The sequence below is a fragment of the Conger conger genome, chromosome 13 (assembly GCF_963514075.1).
Source record: "Conger conger chromosome 13, fConCon1.1, whole genome shotgun sequence".
Taxonomy (NCBI): Eukaryota; Metazoa; Chordata; class Actinopteri; order Anguilliformes; family Congridae; genus Conger; species Conger conger.
Genome location: NC_083772.1, coordinates 40413312 through 40427114, shown reverse-complemented (window position 1 = coordinate 40427114; position 13803 = coordinate 40413312). Strand labels below are relative to the sequence as shown.

The 13803-nt window shown below is 47.7% G+C and overlaps 1 protein-coding gene across 1 annotated transcript in view; it reads left to right on the top strand.

Annotated features, from left to right (window-relative positions):
- Nucleotides 1-13803, top strand: part of zgc:77784 (uncharacterized protein LOC402947 homolog) — a 97406-nt gene that overhangs the window by 53997 nt on the left and 29606 nt on the right. The window contains exons 7-11 of the mRNA XM_061217016.1: nucleotides 2242-2366; nucleotides 4699-4870; nucleotides 8949-9154; nucleotides 12444-12525; nucleotides 13136-13304. Of these exons, the coding sequence (XP_061073000.1) occupies nucleotides 2242-2366; nucleotides 4699-4870; nucleotides 8949-9154; nucleotides 12444-12525; nucleotides 13136-13304 (754 nt within the window). The remainder of the gene's footprint in view (nucleotides 1-2241; nucleotides 2367-4698; nucleotides 4871-8948; nucleotides 9155-12443; nucleotides 12526-13135; nucleotides 13305-13803) is intronic.

Below are 13803 nucleotides of genomic sequence, written 5' to 3'. Positions count from 1 at the left end.
ATCTCCCCGCAAGCGGCGGAGCGGTTTAGCGCGATCCTCAAATCCGCCGCGAGGCGCTGGCGGGCGTGCGCGGCCTCCTGCTCGGCTGCGAGGCGGCAGATGGTCCCGGCGCACCGGCGCACGAGGGCTTCTCGAAACAATTAATTGGTACGTCGGGTAGATGAAGGCCCACCTGTGGAGTGCTCTCAGAACTCTCAGAATGCTGCTCTCCACCATGCGTACGCTTGGCGTCTGCTTTCAGCCTTTAAGTCCTGAGAGCCAGTCAGCTCATACCGGGACCCGGTCACACTGCTCCTGAGAGCCAGTCAGCTCATACCGGGACCCGGTCACACTGCTCCTGAGAGCCAGTCAGCCCATACTGGGACCCGGTCACACTGCTCCTGAGAGCCAGTCAGCCCATACTGGGACCCGGTCACACTGCTCCTGAGAGCCAGTCAGCTCATACTGGGACCCGGTCACACTGCTCCTGAGAGCCAGTCAGCCCATACCGGGACCCAGTCACACTGCTCCTGAGAGCCAGTCAGCCCATACTGGGCCCCAGTCACACTGCTCCTGAGAGCCAGTCAGCCCATACTGGGACCCGGTCACACTACTCCTGAGAGCCAGTCAGCCCATACTGGGCCCCAGTCACACTGCTCCTGAGAGCCAGTCAGCCCATACTGGGCCCCGGTCACACTACTCCAGCGAGGCATGTGACGGCCCCCAGCGTTACATAACGCCGCATTGTCAAAGCAAGGAGGAGCGCACTACACGAGGGCGAACGCATGAATATTTACGGGGCCCTCGGGGGAGAGCAGAGTCACGGCGGAGAGCTGGGAAGGGTTCTGAATCAGCCGCTTTCTGCCCACTCAACCAGCGGGGTGGGCCAGTCACCTTCCACAACGCTGGAGCTGCTCGTGCGTTCCTTATGCATCTTATCCATCTAATCTCTGTTATTTATAGAGCGCGTTTCACAGAGAACCGTCACAGATGCCGGAGGAATGTGGCCCATCAGATTCCTTATCCGTCCCTGGTTTTCTTTTCTCCTGGGTAATAAACTGAAGAATTCGTTAGCGCTGCTGATTGGCCAGACTGTCTCCACACCTGACTCCCAGGAAAAGGGAGGGTGGAGAACCGGGTTAGAGTTGAGGCACTGTGTTAAAGTAGGAGGTAAGGTAAAGGCCAAATGAAGGGATGTGTAAGTATAATATCCAGTTCAGAGGGGGGGGGGTTGATGTGTCTGGGTCTTCAGGGCGTGGGCTTGAAGCCGAGGGGCGAAACGGGTGTGGAGTGGTCCACAAACTCATCGGAAAAGGGACTTGGCTGGACCTGAACTGGAAATGATGGACCTGGATCAATTGCTTGGCCAAATTATTGCAGGCGACCGCTGTCCCATAGGAACGTTTGAGATTGTGGCAGCACATCAGTATTGACAGGAGCAATTTGGCTCCCAATAGGAATCCAGTAGCGGTCTTTGAAGCTGGCAAACTGCTCGCAATTAGCAGAGTGTATATTCCTGGCAACGGTTTGTGACTGAGGACATAATTATATCAGGGGCTTTGAATGAACAGGTTCCGTCTACAGAAAGAGCATTTCTTTTGAGTCAGCAAGCATTAACATTTTCCACAAAAAATAACATTCGCATTCATTAATGTGAATTTTCAAAATGCTTAAAATGTAATTTCAATTTTAACCCGCTTGAGTGCAATTACATTAGCAGGAGTGGTCTAATAGCACTTATAGTGAAATGCCATTTGCAAGCGTATTCGAAAAAAAGTTTTATCCTTGTCCTTTTTCGCACAGACTGGCTTGTTAACTCAGCTTGAAAATTGAGCTGGTCAAGCTGTTCTAGCTGGGTATGAACAGGTCAACCAGCATGGCCTAGCTGGTCATAGGCTGGTCTAGCTGGGTATGAGCTGGTCAAGGTGGTCTAGCTAGGTATGAACAGGTCAACCAGCATGGCCAAGCTGGTCATACGCTGGTCTAGCTGGGTATGAGCTGGTCAACCAGCATGGCCAAGCTGGTCATGAAGCTGGTCAGCCAGCTAGTGCTGGTAGCTGTTTCAAAACATAGTTTGACCATAACAAGCTGGGAGCTGGTCTGAGTTGGTCAACCAGGTAAGCCATGTTGAGCTGGGAGCTGGTCCCAACTAGTCAGCCATGCTGCTTCATAACCTAGCTTGAGTAGCTGTTTTTTTCAGCAGCCAAAAACAGCCGGCAGATATGTTGAAGGATGTAAACATGTTCCCGCCTCCTCTCTCAGTTCCCCCGCAGATCGTTGTCCGGCCCCGGGATCAGATTTCGGCCCAGGGGCGAACCGTCACCTTCTTGTGTGGAACCAAGGGCAACCCCCCGCCCGCAGTCTTCTGGCAGAAAGAAGGAAGTCAGGTAAGAGACGAAAGAGAAGGGGGAAAGTCATACCCCTGTATCGCATTTCCCACTCCTTCCATGGCTATGTAAAGCTCCCCTTTTTTGCTTTTGTGTCTGAAAGCCCCGGCGGTCACTGTTCTTATCTTTTGGTGAAACCTGGCAGTGTTCGTGCCGGGTTCCCAGTCAGATATCTCCGGCTTGTTATTTCTCGGTGAGTCACAAGTGATCTGACGGCTTCGGAAAGGAGGCTGGAGCGTAGCAGCGGTGCGGATGAGGGGCACGGTCGTTCTCTCGGCTCTGCCGGGGAGTGGGCGTGGAGTGGGCGAACCTTGCCACTGATGTGGGCCGAGTTTACCGGGTTTCTCATCTTCTGTAGATGGGGTGCGGGGAGTTGGAACAGAAGAGAGAAGGAGAGAGAGAGAGCGTGTGTGAGGATTTGGGATTTTGTGTTGCCTATGTTTCAGATGTGGTGGAAGGGAAACACGAGAAGAAAGACACGAGACCAAACGCTAGGCATGATGGGATTGCGTGGGAGCAGGCAGAGCAGCCCGCAGTCAGAGTGGGAAGCACGCATGGGCCAGCGCCTTTGGGGCACTGGGGCGGGGGGTGGTGAGGGGGGGTATGAGCGTTGTAAAGCACTGCCTCACCTGCGCGGTGAAGCTCCACCGAGACGCGAACACGAGAACCTGAGGCCAAAGAACAGGGTCACACCGAAGATGGATTCCGCCGAAAACAGCTGCGGGGAAGTAGACTATTCCCTCTGCGTACGCCCTCTTGATTAACAAGAGCGCAGAAAGAGCGAGCTTCGCAAGTCAGCCTCAGCCAGGGCCACAAAATGGACTCCACTCCGTTTCATCATCCTTGTTTATTCGTGTGTGTGTGTGTATGGGGGTGATATTTTAGATGTTGACCCTGGTTCTCTAGTTACTCAGTTATTCAGCCTTTTTGAAAGAGCTGTTCTGGATCGTGTACCCCCCCCCCCCCCCCCCCGTATGCTCCATCTGAGCCCTCACCCCCGGTGGCTCTCTGCAGTCTGACAGCTTTAACAATGCCGAGGCTGTCAGAGCATCAGCTCGCTGTGTGGATAAATGCCAGCCCAAGGCTCTCGCCTCGGCCTCCATCCCCGTCTCTCACCTGGAGCCCCCGTGGCACTCCTATTCAACTGCCGGAGCAAAGGTGCGCCGAGACAACGGCAACCGTATCTGCGTCTGTTCGGCAAACAAAACGATCCGAGCGCGGATTCGGGACCGGGGGAGCTCGTGACCTGTCGACCGGGCTGGAACGGGGAGAGGTTCTGTTGTTCTGCATGTTATTGGTCAGCTTCAGGAAGAAATAAATCTAAATGCCAGGTGTTATGGATGTGGTATTTGGGTTTTTAATGCATTTCTAGTGTTCAGTATTGCAAGTGGCTCACAGCAAGGAGGTCCTGGGTTCGAATCCCCGTCGGCCGGGGCCCTCTCTGTGTGGAGTTTGCATGTTCTCCCCGTGTTTGCGTGGGCTTCCTCCGGGTACGTCGGTATGAGTGTGTTAGTGAATGGTGTGTGTGCCCTGCGATAGACTGGGGACCTGTCCAGGGTGTATTCCTGCATTTCACCCAATGTATGCTGGGATAGGCTCCAGCCCCCCTGCGAACCTGTTCAAGATAATGGATGGATGAATGAGTATTGCAAGTTTCTAACAGCACCCCAAAAGGGTTGCCTCGAAAAGGTTTGAGAAAAGGTTTTTTCAGCACTGGGTCAGCACTGGGTCACTTCATTATATGTCGCTCTGGATAAGAGCGTCTGCTAAATGCTTTGTAATGTAATGTACTGTAGTGGGTTACCCTGGTTCATTTTGAGGTTGTGAAGACATTTTAAGCAGTTGGTTCCACATAGCAGAACTGAACAGAATAGAGCTGAATGAAGCTAAATGTTTATGGTTATGTTTGTGGTTGGCACTGTTGCCTTGCGAGCAGGAGGTTCTCAGTCCAGTCCGGCTGGATCCTCTCTGCGTGGAGATTGCATGTTCTCCCAGTGTTCACATGGGTTTCCACTATGAAGACATGCATGTCAGCTTAGGTGTGCTCCTGCCATTATCCCACTGGCCTGGGTGCTGCACTGTGGCTGCCCACTGCTCCTAATTAACAAGGATGGGTCAAATTCAGGGGACAGATTACACCACGGGGTCAATAAGGTATATTATATATATCTCATCTTATCTTATCTTTGGTAGCCGTATCAATTTCAGCTGATGCCCATACCGATTACAGTGGTTTTACTCTCCCATGTTGATGCTGGGCGCCTCGTTCAGTGTGTGTGTGTGTCTGTGTGCTGAGCGGAGCTGGAACCCATCTCTCCTCTGGGTCCCGCAGATCCTGCTGTTCCCCAGCCAGCCCCCCGCGCAGTCCGGCCGCTTCTCTGTCTCGCTGAGCGGCGAGCTGACCATTACCGATGTCCACGCCGAGGATTCTGGGTACTACATCTGCCAGGCCATCAGCGTGGCCGGGAGCATCCTGACCAAAGCCCTCTTAGAGGTGGAGGACGGTGAGTAAGGTCAGGGGGGGTTGGTTAGGGTTGGGTGGGGAATGACTCAGCTAACAGGGAACGTTATGAGAACATTGTGGAACATTTTCTATAGGTTCTGAGGTTAAAATGTGACGTTACAAAAATAATGGTCCTGGAATGCTCTAGAAACGTGATGTTTTACTTCATTATAATGCTCCCGAGATAATGTTCCCGCAACATTCTGGAAACAAGTGATTTAAGGACGTTTTGCTTCACAACGTTTCTAGAATGTTGCTCACAGAATGTTCCCCCATTGCACAAAGAATAACATTCTGAAAATGTTTTCGGTGAGTGGTAAGCAGACCTGGGTTCCAATAGTATTTGTTTTGGATTCAAATACTTTTCTGTGCTCTTTTGAGCTTGCCTGGTGCATTCGAGCCTGCAAGGAGGAACAGATAGGCAGAGTTTACGGGGCAGCCTGTTGCCTAGCAGCTAAATTACTGGGACTAGGACCCGGAAGGTTGGTGGCTCAAGCCCCGGTGTAGCCACGATAATATCCACACAGCTGTCGGTCCCTTGAGCAAGGCCCTTAACCCCAGGATTGTCCCCTGCTTATTCTAATCAGCTGTACTGTAAGTCTCTTTGGATAAAAGCATCAGCTAAATAACTGTAATGTAAATGTTTACACTTTTGGGATCATTTCAGTTGTTTCAATACTCCATGAAAGCTTAGTCAAATGCTGAAAAGTCTTATTTGAAATTTGAATACACTATTTGAACCCAGGTCTGGGGATAAGTTCATCTGTGCAGCAACAAATTAAAAACTATAATCCCTCTAATAAATATTCTATGCTCTCAGAAAAGAGGAACCCTGAGATTCCATAGGAGAACCCTATCTATTTCAGAGGTCTTTTGTCAGGCAAAACTGTTCTTTGTCTGGGAGCTTTCACGCTTCACACCTATGATAGAGGGTTCTATAAAGAACTGAAAAGGGTTCCTCTATGGAGACAAGCCAAAGAGTACTTTTTTCTGTATTGTATATCACCCATGTGGTTAAAAAATAACATGGATTTACTGTAGATTCTTTCAGCCGACCAAACAAATAGAATACTGCTCTTTCTAAATACAGTATAAAAGTAAAACACAGGCATGGACACTCCTGGCTTATGCTGGGTAAGTTTTAAATTGGTGTGCATTTTTTTACCTTCATATTTATTATTAATATGAAGGTGGGAATGCTTGCAGCAAATTGACCTTTTTTTCTGGCTTGCTTTTCACAAGAAGAAGAAGAGAATTTTGAAAGGAAGGGTGGAAGAAGAGGGGGGAATAATGCACTAAATTTAAAATTAGCATTTCCTAACCTCCTAAATTAGAATTTCTCCCGCTCAAATGAACACACTGCAGGCGACCGAAGAGACGTAATCAAAAGGGACAGAGTTAGAATTGTGCTATGCAAATAGCCTCCCGAACATATGGCCCCTCCCTCACTGTCCCCAGCAGTGAGATAAATGCTTTATGCGTCTGCACACTACCTTGTAGCATTTAGACAGTTATTGGCTATTATGAGCTTTCAAAATAATGCATGCTACTTCATAGTTGTACACAGAATTTGCTGTTTTAAACACGGCAGGCTAGTGAAAAAGACTGAATTGCCTGCCTGGGATTTCAATTTCTCGGAAAAGGCATTTCAGATAAGAAATTAGGACTATTTGAGGACAATGACATTTGACATTTTGCTAACTGCCGAGAGATTGAGAATGTGATATTGTGTCAAACCTGGTCTTGAACATCTCATGGCCTCATTGCTTCTAATCCGTAACCTGACAGGCTATTCCACACGTGGAGAACTCTGGGAAAAGCACTTCCTAATTTCAGCGCTGCCTGTACCTTCACTTAACTATTTTCTGTCTTCGCCCTGTTGTTCTGCTGACAGAATGCACCCAGAAATAACTTCTGTAATGCACTTTACTCATCTATTTTAAAATGTAAAAAAATAACAGCCAAAGTGTTTGGATTTGCAGCGCAAGCCTGGATGTATCAAGTTGTTTACGAGCTGTGTGCGAACTTGATGAATTCAGAAAACTATTTCTTGTTTTTAAAATTGAACGGATATTTTAAAGCACATAGGCAAACATCATATGTGTGTCTCTCCTTGCCATTGGCCATCGTGAAATCAAGATGATGACATCACCTGTGGGTGATCTCATGGGAAAGCATGCTGTGTATCTAGGATGTAGCTTTGGCAAGGACTTTAACCCTCCTATTATGTTAAGAGTTTATGACCGCTTTTATGTTTGGGGTAAAATTGACCCCAACAGTTTAAATAAACACAAAATAGTTGAAAAAGTATCCCAAATGACTAGCATTTTATCCATAAATATGAAAAATATGCGAGAAACATCTCATTTTAGAGCCTTAGGTGCAGTAAGTGAAAGTTTGGCACCTGTATGGAAAAGTGGCACCAGAATCATCCACAAAGAAATCTCAGCTATAGATTAAAATGGTTGTATATTTTCTGACATTTTATACAGTTACAGAGGGTCAAAATGAGCCCATACAACACATGCAAAGTTACTACAGGACTTCTGAAAACATAGCATTATGTTTATTGCATGTTTACTATTTATCCCATCATAATATAATTTATTTTAAAATCATACAGTATCAAGATGAAAAAGGTTAACTGGTTTTAAACACTGAATGGGGTCAAATTGACCCCAAACATTACATTATTGGCATTTGGCAGACGCTCTTACCCAGAGCGACGTACAGTTGATTAGACTAAGCAGGAGACAATCCTCCCCTGGAGCAATGCAGGATTAAGGGCTTTGCTCAAGGGCCCAATGGCTGTGCGGATCTTATTGTGGCTACACCAGGAATCGAACTGCCGACCTTGCGGGTCCCAGTCATTTACCTTAACCACTACGCTAGAGGCCACCCTAATAGGAGGGTTAAAACGTATCCATAGATGTTTGTTTGGTTCTCTTTTCTCTGGTTCACATGAGTTTGGAAAATCTTTAATTATCAACGCTGTTACAGTTTCTAAGGCTTTCATGCAAGATTGCGTTATGCTTCGTCATAGTTGAGTTCCTAAATTGAAAGGGCTCGGAAACTTTTAATAGCCTATTATCTGTAAATAATTTGTAACAAATACACAAATGAGCAGTTTTTTCCCTGTAAAATATGTGCAATATGTCATTTTCTGAAACAAGCGCAGTTTTTGTGGCTCTCGCTGCCATTTCAGATGGTGAAGCGAGTTATTTATTAATGTTTTTCTCTTTCCTCGCTGAGGTAAATAGAGAGACGGAGTTTCAATACTCGTGAATTATTCATAAGTCGCCGAGAATTTAAACCTCTCTCTCTCTGTTACGGCTTGCTGCGTAAGAGACCAGCTCAAAGACGACTGAAGCGTTGAATTTAAACGTATAGCCACATCGCGTGTAGGGAACGGTGTACAGGCCAGTCAACTAGAATAGCTCATTAAAATCCTGCCAGTTAGATAACCACCACAGTGGGGAAACGGGCTAATTGAAACAAGGCCGTTTCCTGCACATTTATATTTCTTTATATTTCTTAAAAGAAATACGCCGCGATGCTCTTTTAAGTCCTTCTGGAGCATCGCGGCGTATTTCAGTGATCAATTGTGAACCCAACTCCCCTTCCCTGCAATTGCCTTCTCACTCACGGCTAATCATTAGCCATTGTCTACAGACCACACAAGCTCCGCCAGTTGGTCGTGGCATGAGTTAGCTCCTGAGTTAGCTCTCCGCTATAAATTAGCAGGGGAATCAACTGGTACGGTGTTAGCGGGTCAGTCGTTCATGTGGCAGCAATTCTCTGCAAGTTTTAGCAATTAGCACGTTAAAAAAAAAAAAAAAAAAAATGTTTTCGTTCTGCTTTTCAGGCACTTATTTTCTCCTCTCTTTCTGATGTATATACAGTCCTGCTATTCCTTTGTAAAATTATCGTTAGATCTCAGGGGCTCGGTTTTCTGTGGTTTAGAACCAGTTCCTGAGTCTGTCTAAGAACTCTAAGGTCTCTAACCCCTCAGTACAGATACCAAAACCACAAACCGCTTTCTAACGTGAAGTGTGATCTTTCCTTCGTCCCCCATTCAGCGCCATCTGACCGAATCCCCCCGATCATCCGGCAAGGGCCGGCCAATCAGACGCTAGCCCAGGGGGCCACCGCGCAGCTCCAGTGTCATGTGATGGGCAACCCTTCACCCAGCATCCAATGGGAGAAGGACGGCCAGAGAATTCTGGGAAACGATGCCCGCATCAGCCTAATGGAAAATGGAACATTGCAGATCGCCATCCTGCAGGTAGAGGAGAGAGTTTAGTGCTGTTTCTGTTTTTATGGGAATGCCATTCGGTTTATGGTTGAAATAGTTCTAAATAATTTAAATTTGTCCGTGTTGCACTGTAGTGTGCTGCAGGGATCATCATACCATGGCCCTCGAGGGCTGAGAACTGCAGGTTTTCCACCCACCCTTTACCTGGGAGTCAGGTGTGGAGACAGTCTGGCCAATCAGTCGCACTAATTACCTGGGAGAAAATAAAACCAGGGCTGGATTTGGATTCAAGTGCCAGATTTCATGATTCCTGGTGTACTCCAGCTCCATAATTTATCGGAAAAGTACATGATCGTGCTGTGCTAGCCCCAACCTCGCAATGGACATACGGGTCGATGCGTTCACTGTGTTTTGCATAGTTCATTACAGCATACAGAATTACAGCAGTGTCCCAGGCAGTGTATTATTAACTGTCCTTTATGAGAAATATACATTTTTATTTCTCATTTTTGTGCTCGGGCACTGTACGCTGAGGGACATTAACGTGTTTTAAATGTGTCTGAACAGCCCGTTTCATAACAGGGTGAAAAAGTACTGCAGTGGGGAAACTTGCAGGCCCATTGACAGAAACGTAATAACGCGGGATACTTTACCAGTTTGTTCAATTATTAAAATGGAAGCGGGCGAAACACAATAAAGCGTGTAAAACGGCACGTATTAGCGAGCGCGGCTGTCAGCGCTAACGCGAGTCGCCGTGATGAAACTCCCCCCGGTCGGCCCTGTGCTGTCAGCCGGGCCTCACCTGAGGTCGCGGTGCGGGACGGGGAGGAGGAGGCCGCGTTCCTCTTTCACGGCCCGGGGGATGATTAACCGTCCCGGAGACTTTAATTAAATTCCCTCCGGTGCGGCGCGAGAGAGCGAGAGCGCTGGCAAACGCTTTCCGCCGAGCGGGTCGAGCGGTAATCTGCTCTCCGCGGCTGTCGTATCCGACCCATTCATATCAGCCCCCCCCCGCCAGAGCCACAGCCACAGTACAGCTGCAATTGAATGTTGAACCGTGCTCTGAAAGCCCAACAGGGCGAACTTCCGCGACTCTCGCGTACGCCGGTTTAATCTCGGTCTCCCGACACGCCTTCTGTCGGCCTCCGTTCAGTCTCGTCTTTAGGACGGCCTTCGGCGCCGCGCTTTCAGGGAGTCGACCCTGCTTTCTCTCAGCCTACATCTCCTCTCCCTGTCCCCGGGTTCCTTTAGCTACCGGACGGAGAACGTGATCCTCCATTTTGTATGCGCGGTGTGACGCTAGCACCCTCTGATTGAAGGTAGAGATGAATTTGCGCGAGGGAGAGGGAAAACGACAGGATAAAATGGAGCAATACTAAAAAAAGATCATATATTTATCTCCTTGCCAGCTCCGCCTCCCTGGTGATGCCAGCCGTGATTAATAAGCAGGTGCCTGCCGGTTTTTCCCACCGAGCGTGTCCGTGTGCCCTGCCCACCAATCAGGCTCCTCTGCCAAACCTGGAGATTGGATTGGCCTGTCGGTGCTCCTGAGTAATTACGAGGAGGGAGTTGGGGGGGAAACGCGTGTTATCCCCGTGAATTTAGTTTCTGAAAAACCCCTCTTCGAAGCTTCGTCTTTACAAGGCCGTTTTCAACAGAATGGCTTGTTTGGGCTCACGAGGCAGTGCTTTAACCCACGACGTGAACGTGTCTTCACACTGATATGTGTATCATTTTAAACATCCATTCTGAGCCGTTTCGGTGTTAAGAGAATGTTTACCGCTCTGTGAAATGACCCTTTCCCGCGGCGGTGGTTCTGAAACATCAGAGAGGAAGAGGAAATGCTGTCCAAGGTCAGCGCAGATTCTAAATTAAACCTCGCTTCTAGCGCGGATAAAAAATGAGAGAAAGAACAGGCTGGCGAAGCTTGTGTACACCACCTGTGTCCCTAAACCTACAAACCGCACCCATGAGCTGCAGAACCCATCCCAGCCGTGCCACCAGTAATCCCAGCATGCTTTGCGTCATTTAATTGGCCCCGCTCCTGCCTCTTTTTTCTTCCAAATCTCTATTATGCAAATTCCCCAGCTAAAGGAGAGAGCCAGGGCTGCTGCATTGTAGCGCACATGCAATTTAACCCGCGTTCAACCTCCCATTGTTTCCGTGCATTCCTATGGCAGCGTTCGGCAAAAGCAAAATGGAAAACATTGAAAATACCCTGAAGGGTTTACAGTACAGTTTCCGCAAAAACGGCCGCTTGCAAAAGTAATAAATTCAATCAGAACACTGATCAAAATACTAACACAGTTAAAATTCTACCTGAGGAAGGCGTGCAACGTGATTGATTTGTTTTATGCTCTTTCTCTTCTTAGTAATCTGCTTACTCTTTCCCGCCCTGCATAAATATACTGTATTTATTGATTTACTTTCGTTTTTATTGTTTGGCATATGTAGTTTTCTTCTCCCTTTATGTGTGATTTTCATTTTTAGCGGAGCATTGACTGCAGGAAAAGCGCTCGCAATTATGAATTGTGAATTATTTGAATAACTGCCACAGGACGCATCAGCTGAGATATTGTCACAGAGAATCTTAATTCATCTGCTCAAAGAATACGGAAAGATTTCAGAAAACTAGGCAACTAAAGGATTGATGATGGACCTGCGTGCTAAGATGGAAAGTCCAGAGGTCAGAAAGTAAAAGTCCTGCCATGTTTTTCTTCCACCCATGAATTCACCCTTGATTTCAACAATTACTTCTACCTCCTGGCTGAAGAAGTAGCACAGGTGGTTATAGCTCAGTTGTGACCTTCAGAAAATTCCCCCATCTCTGGTTAGTGAAGACACACGAGGCAGCCGCAACCTTGGCAGGTGTCTGCGTGCACGCCCACACACAAACACTCACACACACACACACACACACACACAAACACTCACACACACACACACACAAAAACTCACACACACACACACACACACAAACACTCACACACACACACACACACACACACGCAAACACTCACACACACACTCACACACACACAAACACTCACACACACACACACAAACACTCATACACACTGGCACCAACCAGCTCGTCAGGAACAATTTGGGGTTAGGTGTCTTGCTCAGGGACACTTCTACACACCCAGGGCAGGATCAAAACGGCAACCCTTCGACCGACAGACGACCGCTCTTACCACCTAAGCCAACGTGGCCCCGTAGTACGCGGTGGTTAACAGAAAATGATTATTATACAGTATTTCTATTTCACCGTGTATCTCTCCTGTGCTGATTTATGGGGTGTTTTTCTGTTGCCTAGGAAACGGATTCGGGGGTGTACACGTGCATCGCCTCCAGCTCCAGTGGAGAGTCCAGCTGGAGTGGGGCTGTGACAGTGAGAGGTACCAACAGGCACAGCCCGAATTCACATTCTACAGCCAGAGTACAGCCCAACAGTGTCCCATTCAGCGATTAAAGAGCATATTTACGGTTCACGGCAGCTGAAATGGCATATGGTTAACTGTGACTGACGTTTGCGAATCCGATGCATTTTCTTCAAAAGCGAGCTTGTGCATTTTCATTGAAATATTTTTTTTCAGTAAATGTTACTGACATGACATATTTCAGTCAGATGTAAATGTTAAATTAAAGGTAACCTGTCCATCAATTTCAGTTCCAAGAGTCCAGTTGAACATGTGTTTCAATTAATACGTGGACGCCAGTGCCATTTCATCATAAGAAAATATAGACGAATTTGACAGCTGTTAAATCCTAAGACCTGGAACAGAAAAGAGAATGCTGTTCGATTCTCCAAAAAATGAATATTGGTATTCATCGGACCATGTGGACGGTTAACGTTTCGACGACATCGGTCTACATCAGAACTGTGACCCAGCATCTTGTGCATATGTCTGTTTATTTTGTCTGTCACCGTATTTCAAAGTTCTGGTCACGTGACAGGAAATTGTGGCGGTTCTCTTTACCGATCCTCTGCCCCTGTGTCTGCTGCAGAAAGCGGGAACCCCACCGTCACCCTGGGCTCAGTCCCCCTCCAGCTCCCCGGACCCCCCCACAAGCCCATAGTAACAGACGTCACCCTCAACAGTGTCACGCTGACCTGGCAACCCAACGCCCACGAGGGCGGGGCCGCTGTCACGTCTTACATCATCGAGGCTTTCAGGTACCCCGCCCCCAAACCACACGCCCTATCAGTGCTCTGTATGAAAAGGACGCCTTAAAATGTAGTAGATGTTGTTTACACTAATTAGTGTAACACAGAGTGTTAGATAAGTGCTCTCAGGCTAGTGACCATCAGTTGTACCATTTCAGCCATTTCAAATACTTGGTGCAACACACATTTAAGTCAAATACATAATTGTTTTGGATTCAAATACTTTTACAGGCTTTACTGAGCTTGTCTGGTGTATTGGGACCTCTGAAATCCTCTCAAAAAAACACAAACTCCGCCTTCTGGTCCTCTTGGTTGGCTCAGTTGCAGCAGGCAAGATCAAACTAGCACAGAAAAGTATTTGTGTCCATAACAATTACGTTTATTTGACCTAGGTCTGCTACACCTCCTCTTGGAGCGACTGTGTGACCTAGGTGTGCTGCACAAGCCCATGCATTGTTTGTATCTGCAGTGGTTCAGTGCCTGCGTGTGTGACAGAAACAAAATGTGG